This window comes from Centrocercus urophasianus, unplaced genomic scaffold (assembly GCF_019232065.1).
Source record: "Centrocercus urophasianus isolate 14NV4802_14NV808 unplaced genomic scaffold, USGS_Curo_1.0 seq_68, whole genome shotgun sequence".
In the NCBI taxonomy this organism is placed as follows: Eukaryota; Metazoa; Chordata; class Aves; order Galliformes; family Phasianidae; genus Centrocercus; species Centrocercus urophasianus.
The window spans coordinates 121,897-138,506 of NW_024885288.1; the positions used below are offsets into that span (position 1 = coordinate 121,897).

The window sequence follows — 16,610 nt, forward strand, 5'->3', positions numbered from 1 at the left end:
TGTTAGCAGGGCACCCTCTATGGGCCGTTGTTGTTCTGTTGTTTCTATTCAGAAGATGATTTAACATCAAAAACAAATGTCAAGTTGATAATCCTTAATTATTAATTAAGCTGTGGCATGAACCCAGAGTGCTAAATGGCACTGCTGTGAGCTGGTATGAGGATAGAGATGAGAGAGCTGAAAAAGAGCTGAGAAGGAACTCTCGGTGGCTGCCATGTCCTTTAGGTACAGGGGTGATTCAATGACAGGATGGGGCTGGGATGAGTGTGAATTGTCTGCTCTCCCTGGATGAGGGGGATGTAGTTTCCTGGGATGACAGAGGCCAAATTGGCCTAGCTGTTGTTGACTGTCTGAGGTTCTTTTGCCTAGGAAACAGAGTCCCAAGGATGCAGTACGCAATGTACGATGTCATACGCATTCAGAGTCTATAGGTTCTGGAGTGAGCCCAGATGTAGAACAGAATCAGCTCTTCTAGAAGCCCTTCTCCCATGTGCCAGAACGTCTCCAGGGATCGCTCTGCTGTCGGCTGTGTCCCTTTGCCAGCTGCGTTTCGCGAGGGGCTGTAGGAACACATAACGTCCACAGGGGGGCGCTGTGGAGATGCGGTTAGGATAAGAGGGAGCGCAGCGCGCAGCACGCACAGACCTGAGCGTTGCGCGGCTCTCGCTCTTCGGAGTCACCCACTGAAGCAGAGCCGGGCCCTTATCTCGCAATCCGAGAAACCAGAGATACAGCGCTGAGGAACGCGGCGGCCGACCGGGCCCCGCCCCTCTCCGCCCGGCAATCCCGGCCTCGAGGAGCGGCGCGGGCGGAGCTCAGCGCGTTGCCGCCCGCTGATGTCAGCGGGGCGGGGATGTGGCTCCGGCGCCCCTGCTTCAGCCCGAAGAGGCGGCTCCGGCTGCAGGCACCCGGCTGCGAGTAGGTAAGGACGGCCGGGGAGGCGCCGCGGCCTCTTCTTTCCGCCGCTCCGCCCGACGGGAGGCGGTTGCGGCAGTTCCGTCTCCCGTCGAACGCGGCCCGACCGCCCCTCGACGGAGCGTGGCGCTGCGCCCGTCCTGCCCATCAGCTCCTCCTGCGGCCCGGATGCTCTCCTCGGCTCCGCGCACGGTGCGGCTGCCTGAGGCGCGGTTCCCCTGCGGGGAGAGCGAGGAGGGCTCCGTGCGCGCCGGCAGCAGCGCCGCGGGACGTGCCGGGCGATGGCGGTGCCGCTCGGGCCGTGACGTTGCCTGGGCCGGCCGTAGTCAATTCATCGACAGCAGTTTGGGTTGGCTCCGGGCGCTTACCGCTGTGAGAAGCTCGTGTCTGGCTCGGGGTTTGCGGCGTTCGCGTTTGCCGCTGGGCTCGGGCGCTGGGACCGCTGAGCGCTGCGCAGCGTTTGCTCCCAAGGCGCCGGCCGCTGTTTAATTCGCGTGGGAGTAACACCGCAACTGGGAAAATACCGAGCGCTTAACCTAGCTTTTCAAAGGCAGGTGATGCGTTTACTCCTATGCTAAGCTGAGGTATCTCGTTAGGTACCTTATTTTGTATCTAACTCTGACTTGAAGTCAGGATGTAGCGTTTGGTGCTATGTGTGAATGCTGCGCTCGGGTCAGGTTAGGAGTGGAGGCTGCACTGATGGAGATTCACAGTGAAAGAAAGGAAGATGAGGACCGAGAGACTTGGATCTCATTTCCCATTCCCATTAGTAGACTACATGGAAAGAAGTTCAGAAAACAAACGAGAAAAGGCAGCTTCCACTTTCTGCTGCAAATTCTTACAGATACACAGAATTCAGAGACAATACTGCAGGTATGAAAAATCAGACAACCTTCATAAATGAAGTCTCATGTCAGGTGCATTTCATCTGAAGGGAAAATAAGCTTTTATCCTCCTGTTTAGATGAAGGTGGCCACACCCTATTCCTAATTTATGCTAAGGCTCAGGAAAAAAATGCAGGCTGCAAACTGAGGGGGGGTATTTAGATCAAAGGTGCATATTGTGGAGAAAACAGGTTGCTTTTCTTCACAGCATAAAAAAGATGGGGAAAAAGACAATACAGTTTTAATTCAAAATGGGAAAGCACAGTCAGCTTTCAAACTAGCTCTCACCTTTGGCATTTGCTAATTTGACTACCTGGATCGTGCTCTGAAATTTATCCCACTGATTTATACAGACATATAGAACTGTAGAAAAAATGAGGCTGGGAGGGAAACCCAGAGATGATCTGGTCTAGCTGCCTGCTTCAGGCCAAGGACAGCTATGTCTGCTTGTTACTACTTCATAAAATAAAAAAAGCATTATTAAATGTTAGACTACATGACCTTTGGAGCTTCATTAGCTTTTTAAAACATTTTTATTTTTGTTTGAATCTTCTGTGTTTAATTTCAACCTTTTTGCAGTTGTTGTAAACCTGTTTGCAATTCTCCTGTGAATATGAAAAATTATTTGCTATTAATGTTTTATTTGAAGACTGTTACAAAAACTTACTCTTCTGACATCCTGTCAATGGATGTAATGCTCAGCTTCGGGCTTATAGGTGTAGATTAAAAAAGAAATATTTTGCACGCCTAACGTATGAACGCTGTATGGAACTTCGCATGGTGTCTGCACCTCTTGGGAGCAGCTTTGCAGTGATACATCACTTTTACAGGAACTGTGACCCACTCTGACAGTTCTTTCCTTTGGACTGCTGTTATCTGTGCTGTACCTTATCCATTTTTAAGACTTTTTTTTTTTTTAGTTTTTCTTCCACTGCTTACAGTCCCTCTCAGTTTCCTGTTGCTTGTGAATTAGTAAGTGTACTTGCTGTTTTATATCCAAGGTAATAAAAGAAAACAATGAACAGAGTAGGAGGTAGCACAGTTGTTTGGATCCTCATTCTGACGCACTTATGGTGGCACAGAAGTGTTGATGGCTACTTTCTGAAGATGGTTATTCAACCAGTTTTATTCTTGTATTACAGAAATTTCATGCATCAGTTTTTGCTTATTAGCACCCCGTGTGGATGCAGGCAAGTAACTTTTAGCGGCTTTTGTCTGCAAGGCCCATTGTTCTGATGTGAAAATAAAGTAGGTTTTACATGCCTTTTCTTTACGGAGGTATGTTGGCTGCAGTTTGTCTCCTTGTTACCTTCTATGTAGAAAACAGTAATTCGTTTGATGGTTTGTTACCAAAATTTTCAGAGATTGGAAAGGAATTTTGAGAGACTGGTGTGTCTGCCTACCCCTAGCCTTCAGTTACTGCATTATCCTCTGAGTTCTGGGAAGTAACTGCCGAGACAACGTAATTCAGGATGAAAACTCAACAGATTTTAAAGTACTTGGCTCATATAAGTACTCTTTAATAAGTTTTAGCCGGGTTTCAAGGGTGAAGTGTTGTCTCTTACTGTTTTTTTAACTGAGTTGCTTTTGTGCTCTGTTAACCTCAGAGATGGGCAGGAAATGCTTTAGCCTTCTTTGATGTGAACCACCCAGCAGTGTCCATTCAGCAGAGCAGAAAAACAGTTCTTTTGGTTGTTGCTTTCCTGCTGGTGTCTGTAGAACCATTTTCTGGTTGTTTGGTATCTCTGAATGTTTCCATCTTTCAGCCTTAGCTGGTTTTGACCGTGTATGCTGCTGCCACTCTTTAATACTGATCCTTTGAGAATGGAGAAATGACTTTTTTTTTCCCCCATGTTTTCACATCATACCTGAATTAAATTGTGGTTTCTGATAGCATTTCTATCCTTTCTTTGCATTAACGTAGCTTGCACTAGTGCCTTTAATGACACTGCCATTTCTGTGTAAATGCTTCTGTGGCATAAAGTCTTATCCACCAGTTTCATTTTATTGAAGTCTGTTGCTCAAGATCCACTTTTTTCCTTTTTCTTCTTGAAGACAAATCACGCACGGGCAGATGCACGGACCGCTGTTGTGACTTGCGATTGTTCCCTTCCTCCTTTGTTGCTGTGAGCTCTGTGTTGAAGAGGCGCTCGAACGAAGGCGCTCCCTGGTGCAGTAATGAAGAGCTGTGCTCTCTGGAAGCAGCTAGTTAGAACATAGCTGCTGTAAGGATAGAAACGCAGAAGATATGCGATGAGATAGTTGTGTAATATATTTATACGGAAATGAGCTTATTTATAAGGAACTTAAAGGGAAGACAACGGCAAGCTTGGAAACAACAGTGAGCCCGGCAAAAATCAGTACCGGAGCACCACAGAGGTTAAAAAAAAAAAAAAAAACAAAAAAAAAAACCCATGAGCGAAATGCTCGTGCGTACAAGGCAGCTGTACTTTGTTTTGCTAAACGTTGTGGGATGTTTACAGTTCTATTTAATTTTGAGAGTAAGCGTAAAGGAAGCCCACGCGCTGAGCCCCGTTCCTCCCGGGGGCGTTCCTGCGCATGCGCGCTGCCGCCACGCTTTTGAGCGGCGCCCGCATCTCCCCAGTAACCGCGGCTCCAATCCGCGCGCTGCAAGATGGCGGCCGCGGGAAGTGCGGCGCGCGGCGGCGGAGGGCCGTAGGGTAGGGGCGTTCCCGGCCCTCGCGGCGCCGTGCATGGAGCCCGTCGGCAGCCCGCTGGACCCCGGGCTCTCGCAGCAGGGAACGCCGCGTCTGATCGTGGAGGACTCGCAGCCCGAGGGCGCCGGCCCGGAGCGGGACGCAGAGCGGGCCCGCCTTGGCGCGCTGGCTCGCCGGCTGCCGCTGCGGCGGAGCCCCGTGCTGGTGAGCGCCCCGCGCGGGGCGGGGGCCGGGCTCGGGCCCGACCGTCTCTGACGCGCGGCTGTGTGTTGCAGGAGATCGTCCGCGGGGCAGCCCGGGAGCGGCCCGCAGCTGAGAGCGGAGCGCGCGGCAGCGCTGACGGCGCGGTGCTCGCGGGGCCGATGGAGAGCGCCGCCGAGGAGACGCCGCCCCCCGGCCCGGACAACAGGTGAGCATGGAAATCGGGCCCCTGTCTCCGTCTCCCGGCGCTTTCTCGCCCCTTGAGACTCCTGTCGTGCGCCGCGTATGGTGCCTCCGGGGCGGTGCCCCTTGGTGGGCCCGGGGCGGCAGCTCCGGCTGTAGCCGCCAGGCGGCCTCGTGGGACACGGAGCACCGTCGGAGGGCGGCGTGCGGGAAGACCTGAGCGATGTGAACGGGTGTTTGTGTTGCAGTGCCCGCGGGAAGGCCGCAGGAAGATGCGAAGGGGATGATGAGGACTGTCCTGCCTCGCCGTACGCAGAAGGTAACGATGTCAGTTACACATCTCCGTTGTCCCGTCGGGGATGGCCACTCTGATGGTAGAATGTCAGGAATTAGCTTTCCTTCTTGCTGACGTTGCTCTTTATAATTTGATGCTTGAAAATCTATGACAGTTCCCTAGCGTTATAATTGGGGACCCTGCAGACAAAAGGTGGTATAGGAGGTGTATGCTGACCACTGGGAGGTCAGTTCTTTTTATGGAGGAGCAAAGAACTAGTATAGTGGCAATGCTAAGTCACAGCTTGAAGCAGTAATGGGGCAGCTGGTGGGAAGGCAGGGCCACCCCAGCGGAGCTCAGGTGCATGTAATGCATTGCACTGAGTGACAGGAAGGGCTGGAGCAGGATCCACCCCTTCCCAGCTCTCATTTAAGGGTTGGCAATGGAGGTGAGGGCATCTTGTTCTAGATCTCTGCCTACCAGAGGCCTTCTGAAGGTAAGCAGCTTCTTTCCTTCATTTCTGTGCCCGTGGCTGTTGTATTTGAGTGAATTCTCTCTCATTGCAGCCTGGGTTCTTGTCATTGTTGTGTTTTCTTTTGTATTACAACTGGCATCGTGATTGTCCTCAAAAGTGCAGGATTGTTTTCAGTTTGTGATCATCAAATGTATAGTAGTATTTAATGGTATCATGCAATGCCTTGCTGCTTAGCATTGGCTTTGGGTGTAATGGGCATGGTCACTGTGCTATTTGGTCACTGTGCTGTTCCATATTGCTTTAATTAGTACAGCTGAGATGAGAATATCTTAATTTGTTTAGGGTTTTTGCAGTCTCCTCAATTTGTCTTTTGCCTCAGTGCGTCCCTTGCTCTTGTGATTATTTCGTGTATGTGTATACTAGTAATGGGTGTTTTGTATTAGATACAGGAACATCGCAGCTGCAGTTTGGAGTTCTGGAGCTCTCGCAGAGCCAGGACCTGGAGAGTGATGTCACATCTGATGAAGATGTTAGGAATCAGCTTCACTCTGGAGCTGCTGTCTTTTCTTCTTCCAGAACTGTGAAGAATGATATTAAGGATGGTATGTGAAAATTTTCTTTGTCTCTTTGTTGCTCTGTCATTTTTTTTCTCCTCAATTTAGACTATTATGTGTCTGTGACAGGACATACGGTATTAGTAGTGTGCAACAGTGAGTTTGCAGTTCAGAGCTGAGTAGTATTTTGCCTTGTCTTTACTTTGGGCTAGTTTCATGTTTCCTTATTGCTATCCAAGTGTCATCATTGGTTCTTGAACCTCTCTTTACTGGTTTATTTTCAGAACTTTCAGATACTGAATTATGTCCCTGGTAAAAACCTAATTTCATCATTTAAAAAAAAAAATCTGTTATCCTTAATAGATCAGTATTAATGCTTTTTATGTAAAGCTTATCTTGATATATGTGTAACTTACAGAGCTATCTGTGCTTGTCTTTGTATGTTAATCTAGATGACCTGAGTGACAAGTGTTGTTGTTTTTCTCCACCTTTCTAGAACTGAATGTGAAAAGCAGGGGAACTGACACCAGCATAGAAACACATTCTGCTTTGGAGGGCCATCTGAAGGCATTTAAAGGGTAAAATAGTCAAAAGGTTTATTTTTGAAGGCAGTGTGCATGGGCTTAATTTAAATAATATACTGAAATCTTTCTTGTGAACAACTGAAATATGTCTTAAATAGAAGCTTCAGTCATAAAAATTCAAAACCTTAATTATTACCATATGGACATTAGACTCAGGAGAAATCTAGAGGCTAAGTGGTGGTTTCCAGGATTCTGTTGAGTATTTACTACGATAAACTTCATATTTTCAATTATTTTTAAATGTAAATGTTCATTTTGCTGGAAGCTATTTATATTCTATGCCAGATACAAGGTGAACAAGGTGTTACTCTATTGTTGCATTCTGCCACAAAATAGTAAGAAAGAAGTTGAAACTCACTTCGTAGAATTAAAGTCAGTAGAACAATCTGCACTGTGTTCAAGCAGCACTACAGTGGTAGGAAATTAGAAAACGTTTCTGGAAATTTGATTTGTCAAGGATGAAGATGGTTTTTGTCAAGTGAGAGATCTGCCTGCTTTGTTCATTTTCTTGCTGTGCACTGTTGAATAGCTTTCACCTATGCTGATTGCAGTTGATGCATTGAGTTTCTTGTTCAGGGACTGTGTTGTTTTCCAGAACACTGCTGGGTGCAGAAGAACACTCCAGGGAAGCCATGCCTGTCTCTGATTCGCCTGAAACTGAGCAATGCGCTGACCTGGGTCACGAGGAGTCGGATATCTTGTCGACTCAGGAAGAGATGTTTCCTGAGAATAATGTGCCAGGTAACAGCAGACGGTCAAAGCAAGAATGACCATCCCAGAGATAATCATAATTATTCTTGCTAGGTCTTTTCAGACATGTAATGCTTTAGAGTGTGAATACTGTGACTATTTTTCAATTAATTTTTCTTAAAATTTCTTACACGGAGTAACCTGGGTAAAGCATTGACTAAACCATGTCCCCTGGTACCATATCTGCATGTTTTTTAAATACGTCCAGAAATGGGGTCTCCCCCACTTCCCTGGGCATCTTATTCCAGTGCTTGACCACCCTCTCCAAAATACCTCATCTAACTCTCCTCAGTGCAACTTAAGGCTGTTTCCTTGTGTCTGATCACTTGTCACCTAGCAAAGAGGCCAGCACACTCCTTGCTATAACCTCCTTTCAGTTGCACAGAGCAATGAGGTCTCCCCTCAGCCTGCTTTTCTCCAGACCAAACCTCCATTCCTTCCATTATTCCTCAAAGCCTCTTTTTTTCCAGTTCCTTCACCCTGTGTTTTTGCTTTTCCCTTCATGTGCTCTGGCACCTAAATGCAGTCTCAGTTTATGTTCTAGTTTTAGTTTGTGAACAACTGTGTTGGTACTGGTATAATCCTGTATAAGTCCTCTGTGCCTGGGAGGTTCAATAATAGCTTAAGCAAACTGAGTCTGTGCTGTCTTTGAATCTATGGAGGTAATGTTGGAGCCACTGTGGATCTTTCTTCTAAAATTCTCAGCTATGAAGATATGTATAGTCTGATCTGATTTAAAAAAAAAAAAAAATCTATTCTGTAGTTAGAAGCTGCCTTTATCATCTGACATATATCTTGCTCACATTTCACATGCTGAACTTTCACGTGCTGTCCTTCATCCAGTTCAGTGTGAAAACAGCCTCAGGTAGACAAGGATGAGCTGTAGCTTTCTGATAAGCAATAATTAACATTGCTGGACAAATTTCTAATCTTATTTCCTTTTCTTTAAAGTTGCTGCAGGGAGTGACTGTCTTGTAACCAGAGTGGAAGAGGGAAGTTCTCTGGCATGTACCCCTGCCCGCAGTCTGCACCTCCTGCAGCTCTCTGGACAGGGATCCCTTGTGCAGGAGAGCTGTTCCACGTAAGCAGAAACAAAAACAAAACAAAAACAAACAAAACAGCAAAAGCAAACAAAGAAAACAAGAACAAAGCTACAAAATGATAACCGTGTTGTATTACAGTAGTTTCTGCACCTTTCCCACCACTTCATTTACCTTAATTTGTACAATCATGGCCCTTAGTTTGGGCACCATGTCACCTGTTTGTGTTTGTAGCTCCCGATTTGGAACATCCACACAGTTAAATAGGAATTCCAAAATATTTTGTTTCAGTCTCTAAAGGAGAGGATGTTTGCACGTGCTTTATTAGTCTCCTAGCATCCTTCTGTCAGAAAGCGTCCATATGTGCATGAGGCAGGCTTTCCTTCTGCTAGGTAAGGGATGCTTCAAAGAGGAAGCCTTATGGAGAGTATTGATTTGTTTGTATTTTCGTGTGGTGTTATTTAAAGGCTCCACTTCTTCTATAAAGAATGATAATGTAATTCTGTTGTTATGACTCAGATATTTTCCTTTGATTGTGTGTGTGATATATGGGACTTCTGTGTAGAGCTGCATGTGTAATTCAGGGTGAGAGTTCACATGTTGCTTCTAGAGTGTCCCTGGTTATGTTTGATGTTGAAAGGCTATATACAGCTGAATAGGGAATGAAGTTGCAGTTTGTAGCCTGTAACCCTGGGCTAATTTTTGAAAAGAGCTCTTCACTTAACTGGCTTTTGCCTGAGAGACTCCTGCTGGGCATGTCAGCTCCATTCCAGCACCAGCTGTCTGCTGAGAGTTCTTTCTTTGACTTGCCCTATTGTGATGACTTTTTTTTTTTTTTTTTTTTTGTATATAATGATACTGGATATGATGTCCTAACAGTTCCTGCTAGCTCTGTTGTCTGTTTCCTTTCCAAGTATGTGTATTTTCTTAGGTGAAAGTAGTCAAAACAGACAGCAGTTCAGATTGTGTTCTGGCAAGGTTTCTTTGACCTTTGAACCTGAATTGCTGGCTTATTTTTATTTTTATTTTATTTTGAGAAGATTGGCCAGAACTTTCTGCTTCATGTTTAGAGTTTTCAAATCTCCTCTGCCTACCCACTAACAATAAAGCATGAATAATTGCCCTTTCTCTCTACTCCCCTGCCACATGTGGGTGCTCATTTTGCAGTTTCCCTGTCAACCACGTTATTATCAATGTATGCTTTTGTTTTTCATATCTTAAAACTGTGTCCTTGACACTTTTGCTTTCTCAGTTACTGCATTGTTTATTTCTAAATGGACTATATACACTGTAGCAATTATCTGTAAATGTTTCCTACTGCACAACCTGAAGAGCAAAAAACATGCTCTCAGAACAGATGGGTTAGATGACCAGGTTGTGGTCTGTTTGTTAACCAGTGCTGTTGCAGGCAGTGAGGAGGAGACTGCAGTCTCCCTAATTTTCCATTAAGTATGCATTGTCAGGTGACTTTCTAGTCATATTTTTTTGTGGTCAGAGTTTAAACCAAGTGCAGTTTAAATGTGAAATTTCTTTTACAAAGGGGGAGTGTGGTTTTATTTTCCAGTAAAATGAAATCATTGTGCCTGTGTAGCCAATGATTGTTTCTCAGGTCTTTTGCTGGTAAACCCCTGTGTATGGGAGCTGCTGAGTCACAGCTGCCCCATGATTGAGCACCTGGGGAAAGGAGCGGTCAGCCCTGGGAGCACAGGGGAAGGCAATTCAGCTGTGGGACAGGAAGGGGTGCAGCCTGGCTGCACCTCTCTTAGAGCTCATTTAAGGGCTGGCTGCTGCTGTGGAAGGATCTCTTTCTGGAGATCCCTCCTTGGTGAAGCTTTTCCCTGTGAACCTGGAATCTTCTGATGCGGGTGAGCAATCTTCTTCCCTTCCTTTATGGCACCATAGAATTGTGCCAGTCCCTTCCATCATAACATCTGTATTGTAATGCCTTTCCCATTGTATTGATCTGTCCAATTGCTATACCCCTGGTACTTTTCTCTTGTGACAGGACTTGTATTGTGGCAAGGTAGAGTTGTATTTGGGGAGAAGTTAATACATTTTCTAGTGATGTATTTCCTTGTCCATGTTGCCTTTTTTTGGTCTGCAGTGGCTCTCCAGGTGTAGTTGTTCCTTCTCCTGTTGGCCTAGCATCCAATGCTCTCATCCCTGGCAGTCCTACTGAACAGGACCAATCAGAAGGTAATTTTTCCTGTATGCTCACCTGCTGTTGTTTCTTTGCTCTGTAGTTTGGGCATGCGGCCTTTTCAGGACTTGTTCAGATTGCTCTTAAAGTATAAAGCAGGATTGAGGATGCTTGAAGAACTAGATTTGGGGAGACCTGTAATTGTCACTCCTGATAACCTGTCTATTTCTTGCATAGCTATCACAATAAAATTAATTTTGCTGGCTAATTCTCTTTCATTATGAAGGATGAGGAATGCTTCATATGGAATACAGATTGCTGCTTGCCATTGGCCTCCTTTCTTGGGGCAAGCCATTCTTTGCGTATAGGTAGGTAGGTGTCAGTCTTAAACACACGCTGTTAGAGCAGTAAGAAAGATGGAAGAGAGCCTCTTGCCTGGAATGACCTTTTCAGTACTTCAGAGTTTTTTGTGTGTTTTGTATGCGTGTATTCTAGAAGGTTTTGCCAAGACAGCTTGTTCTCTGTAATATCTTGGCTCTTACATGTTACCTGTTTACTATCAGGGTTAACATATCCCCACAGACTTTCAGTATTGTGGAAAATTCCTATTTGTTTCTGTGAGAGTTCCATCTCATTTGCTGCACAGAATCTGAAGTACCTTTAGAATATATGTTTAGTTAGTGGGGTTTGAGTATGGTTGCATTTTAATAGAAGTTCCAAAAAGAAAAAAATCCTCAGAAAAATGCTTTACATAAACCTCAGATGCTTGTTTCTAATTGTAGAAGTTTTGGACCTTAAGTAGCAATAAGTAGCAAGATAGTTATGTGAACTCTTACCAAAACACTTTCTTCTCCCTCCTTTCCCTTGCAATTAAGGATAGTGTAGCAGAAATGCTAAGTCGCAGCCTGAAGCAGTGATGGAGCAACTGGTGGGAAGGCAGGGCCACCCCAGGGGAGCTCAGGTGTGTGTAATGCATTGCACTGAGTGACAGGAAGGGCTGGAGCCAGGACCCATCCCTTCCCAGAAATCGTTTAAGGGTTGGCAATGGAGGTGAGGGCATCTCTCTGGAGATCCCTGCCTACCAGAGGCCTTCTGAAGGTAAGCAGCTTCTTTCCTACATTTGTGTCCATGGCTGCTACATTTGGGCTTGTCCTTATTTGCTGCAGCCAAAGACTTTGCCATCGTGGTATTGTTGCTGTACTTTCCATACACTATAGTGCTACAGATAGTTCTGTTGATTTCCCCATCTTTGCAAATTATTTATGTTGAGATGAATAAAGTTCACCCATTGAAGTGTGAGAATGTTGCATAGGCTGCTAAAGTAAGTCTTTTAACAGTAATGTGGGAAACTGGGTAGAACACAGGCATCTGCTAGTAATTTTTCTGTTCTTTAAAACTAGATGAACATGTGGATGTCTCTACCGCTGCTGAAGGAAGAGAGCTGGCGCAGAAGGGACAGAAGGAAAAGAGACTGATGCAGGAGGAGCAGAAGAGAGATGAGCTAGTGGAGATGGTTATTCCACCAGGGCCTCCTGTTTTGCCACAGGCTTCAACTCCAGTGTCCCAGACTGCCCCAGCCTTCTTTCCTGAATCTTTACCTATACCATCACAACCAGTGTTCTCTCATGTGAGTGTTCATGTAAATATCTTTTTGGTTATAATTTTTTGTGGTTGTTGCAAAAATGTAATTGAGTCGACCTCTGTGCTTCTCCCTACTGAGATGACTTACAGGAGCTTCCATTTTCCCAGAAGTCATGTTTGTACATTAATGATGCTCTTCTGTTTGTGTAATTATGTGTAGCAGTTTAGCCTGCAGAGAGAATGTGTAACACCTTAAGATGGCGTAGTTACTGAACGTAGGATTAGTTATCTTTCCATCTGTATTAGAAACTTCTCCTGTGCTTTTGTGTTATTTCTTTAAAAGGCTGCTGATTTTAATACCCAACTGGACGTTCTGCTTCTCAAACTATGTCAGAAGTTGAACTTTATCAGGACTTCCACTTTGATCGTTACTTGTCATGGATAAGCTGAGACTGTTTTGCCTTTGTATTCTACTATGGAATGCTAGAATTCACTTACTGCAAATGTATTTTGAGTGGCTTATTCTTACTGTCTGTTGCTTTTGTCAGGATTGCAAAGGGTTTTAGCAGCTACTTGGTGGCATTGTAGCTCAGTGCAACAAATTTAATCAATTTAAGGCAGTAAGTAGAAGTTGTGCTAGAGATTTTGGTAGTTGAGGCAGGGCTTTCTCCTTAGCTGAAAGCGGCTTTCATACTAAAATAATAGATTATTACAAAGACTCTTTCCAGAACTCGTTGTTGTTTGACTAAAAACAGCTACTGATTTACCATAGTTGCCTGTGCTTCATAGTTTGGTAATAGGAGGGGTGAATTAAAGACCTTGTGTAACTGCCACAGAGGTACTGAAAAGTAATGGATTATAATTTTTGTCAGTGAGGTTGTTGCAGTTGGCACTCGTGTATATGGATTAAAAATCTGTTTCGTAATCGTTCGTCGTCTAGAAATAATAAATGGCTCTATTTGGGGTACCCCAAATAGAATGTTCAGTGTCCCACTTAATTTTTTTTTTTTTTAAATTTTAGGATATTTTTGTTCCAACTCAGAGTCCAGAGAAGAACGTGGGAGAAGAAAAAGCTGCTGTTTCAACCTATCCATGTATACCAGGAGACCTTTCTGGACCCGCAGATACTTTGTCAAAGATGCCTGTGGAAGACTCTGTGTCACAGCCTTCCGAGTCCTGCAATCTGATGCTTTCTGCAAGTGGATGCAGCCAGCCCACAAACACACAAATCAGTTCAGACTCTCTGAAAACTGGCCATGATAATGAAGCTACGCAGATCCAGGTAACTTCTGAATGTAGCATTTCAGACTTGAGACTCTCTTCTGTGGCGAATGACAGCGGAAAAATGAGGCTGGATGCCGGACATCAAGCCCTCTCTGAGAACTGTGAAAAACCAAAACAGGAGGATATACGTGCTGCAGGAAAGCCTGTAATGCAGTTAGGTAGTACAGAAATAGCAGGAGATGAGACGTTAGACCCTACAGCCCATCAGGCTCATGGGTGTATTTCTGGAAGTCAGGCTGCTGCAGATCAGTCTTGCCCTGAGATTTCATCCTGTTGTGACAGAAGAGAAGCTCAGTTAAAGGATTATTCACTGAGAGACAGTTCTCAATATGAGGCAGTTCCTGAGACTCAGCCTGAAGAACAGGAAGAGAGGATGCATATAGCAGAGAAGCAAATGAATGAAGACTACTCTCTTGTTAACACAATTGTCTCTCAGAGGTTCCTTCTTGAAGGGAAGGCAGAGCACCACGAAGAGATGGAAGTAGAATTTGCTGGTGGTTCTTGTGAAAATAGCAAAAAACTGTCTGAGACTCAAGGACTTGGAAAGATTAGACTAGAATGCTGCCAAAAAGAAACATTAAAAGATGGTACTTTTGGCACTGGAGAAGCAAAGAATGTGGATAAACTGTCCTCTAAAGCTGCTTCAGAAAGCATGCCAAAGCTGAATGAAGTGTTATCTAAGCCTTCTGTAGGGGAGTTATTAGAACAGCACAATTTGTTTCCTAAATTGAAGATTGACATTCCATCTGAGATGGCATTGTGTGCCAAAAGCCATGCACAAAGTTCAGAATTACATCAGATAATGGAGACTCAACCACAACAGCAAGAGAGGGAAGCTGACATGCTGATGACTCAGCAGGAGAATCAGGTGCCAAAGAATACAGTGATTACTGCTATGACAGTGAATCTGGAGCAAGAAGAGCAGATGCAGCCAGAGGAGCAGACAGCTAAGTCCCCCAGTCCTTCCAATGGTAAGTGAATTTTGGCAGTAATTGGTGGGTGTAGGCTTTGAATAACGTCAGTGTGTGCAATCCTCACCACTGGTCCTCAGTTCACATTAGACAATGAACCTTCAGAGCAGCACTGCAGATTACTCCTACATGCGTATCATGCCTGTACTTTTTTTTTCCCTTTTGTAGCAGTATTGCAGGCAAGAGTGATGAAGTAATTAATGTTCCTAATAGCTACTCACTGCTTTGTGGTAGAAGCTTTCAGCAATTTTGAAAATTTTGACCTTGGCAATGCTGATGAATTTTTGTAACTACTTTTTTTTTTTTTTTTTTCCTTGAAGCAACAAAACTGGTGTTCTTGAAAGGAAGAGTGTGTGGTAGTCTGTGATTCTTCTTTTTGCCTCCTTGGTTAGTTGGTTCGTTTAGTTCTTTGTTTTTCTATTTCTTTTTCATTCTGAGAGGATTTTCTTTGTGGAGTTGCATATAGCATCAAAAACAACAAATCTCTCTTGAGAGTATTTCTTTTTTTTTTTTTAAAGTTGAATGGCTTTTCACAGTCAACCTGTTGATCAGTGTTCCTTCATGTATCTTTTTTTTAATTGTTTGAACTGGAATGAGATCTTTTGCAGTAAGCTAAAACAAGGGATGGTTCTGGCTGAAACTTAATCTACAACAGATTTTAAAGAAATAAAGGAATCTTTTCACTGTTTTGCTGTGCAGCTATGCACAGGGAGGAAGGAGGACCCAGGGAACTGCAGGCCAGTGAGCCTCACCTCTGTACCTGGGAAGATCATGGAACAGATCCTCCTGGAAGCCACATTAAGGCGCATGAGGGACAAGCAGGTGATTAGACAGCCAGCATGGTTTCACTAAGGGAAGACAGTGCCTGGTAAATCTGGTTGCCTTCTATGATGGAGTGGTGGTATTAGTGGTCAAAGGGAAGGCAACTGATAGCATTTACGTGGACTTATGTAAGGCCTTTGGCATAGTCCCTGGCACATCCTTATATTTGCGTTGGAGACAGATGGATTTGAAGGGTGGACTATTTGTAGGCAAGGAGTTAGTGGGAAGGTTGCAGTGAGAGTGGTGTGGCTTAGTGTCCTGGTGGAGGCCAGTGCTGAGCGGTGTCCCCCAGGGATCCATCATGGGACCCTGATCAACCATTCCAACCCAATCGTTACGTGATTGTTTATTATGGAGGTGAATGTTGAATGTTTTTGATGCTGTATTCATTGTTTTCTGTAACAAAAAGAAGGAAAAATAGCTTTATTGTGTAGAAATAATACTCTGGGGGAATCTGGTCCTATGAGGAACGCAAAAGTACACGACAACATAGCGTGACTAAAAGGATCTCAAAGAATAGTTCAACAAGTGGGAGTAGAAACAGTGAAGTTTGGTTGGGTTTTCTTGGCTGTGAGCACATACTGCTGACTTCAGTTTTTTGTCCACTGGAACCCCAAACTCATTTTCCACAGGGCTGCTTTGTTCACTCATTGCCCAGTCTGTATTTGTGGTCGGGATTACCCTTACCCAGATGTAGGATTGTGCAGTTGGCCTTTTTGACCTTCACAAGGTTCATGTGGGCCCACCTCCCAAGTCCGTCGGGATCAGTCTTGCCTCTCAGCTCGGTGTTGTCAGCAGACTTGATGGAAGTTCAATTCGTGTCTCTGTATTTAGTCTCATCACTCTGAGGACGATTCCATCAAGACCACGGCAATCCAGTCTTCAACCAAGAGAGAATTTCCACACAAAGTGTGAGGAAGATCAGTTAGAACAGCAGTCCTGAGACAGTAACTAATTGCTCAGGATGATTTTGTACAGTATAGCAGCAGAGTTATGCTTTTTCCTCATTTCTACACCACAGTGAGTTATGCTTTTGGTACTTGAACTGGAACATCCTCCTGAAATTATTAATGCTGGCTCTCCCTGGCTTTTAGGAACACCATTTCATTTCACTTTGCCAAAGGAGGGTGATGCCATTCAACCGCTGACCAGCGTAACACCACCTCTCACTGGCCAACTTAAAATGGGACCTAGAAGACACAGCACACCAATTGGTAAGTTTAATCCGAACAGTTCTTCAGTAAAAACCTGTTCAGAAGCTTTTGTTTCTAGAT

General features: G+C 44.7%; 1 protein-coding gene across 2 annotated transcripts in view; it reads left to right on the forward strand.

Annotated features, from left to right (window-relative positions):
• Positions 1 to 4,833: 4,833 nt before the first annotated feature.
• The window catches only part of TP53BP1 (tumor protein p53 binding protein 1), a 30,690-nt gene continuing 18,913 nt past the window's right edge, over positions 4,834 to 16,610 (forward strand). For both annotated transcript variants that reach the window (XM_042837122.1, XM_042837121.1), the window contains exons 1-10: positions 4,834 to 4,886; positions 5,110 to 5,180; positions 6,054 to 6,212; positions 6,661 to 6,742; positions 7,344 to 7,489; positions 8,450 to 8,579; positions 10,643 to 10,734; positions 12,079 to 12,305; positions 13,281 to 14,514; positions 16,431 to 16,550. In XM_042837122.1, coding sequence (XP_042693056.1) covers positions 4,840 to 4,886; positions 5,110 to 5,180; positions 6,054 to 6,212; positions 6,661 to 6,742; positions 7,344 to 7,489; positions 8,450 to 8,579; positions 10,643 to 10,734; positions 12,079 to 12,305; positions 13,281 to 14,514; positions 16,431 to 16,550 — 2,308 coding nt within the window. In that variant the 5' untranslated portion in view covers positions 4,834 to 4,839. The remainder of the gene's footprint in view (positions 4,887 to 5,109; positions 5,181 to 6,053; positions 6,213 to 6,660; positions 6,743 to 7,343; positions 7,490 to 8,449; positions 8,580 to 10,642; positions 10,735 to 12,078; positions 12,306 to 13,280; positions 14,515 to 16,430; positions 16,551 to 16,610) is intronic.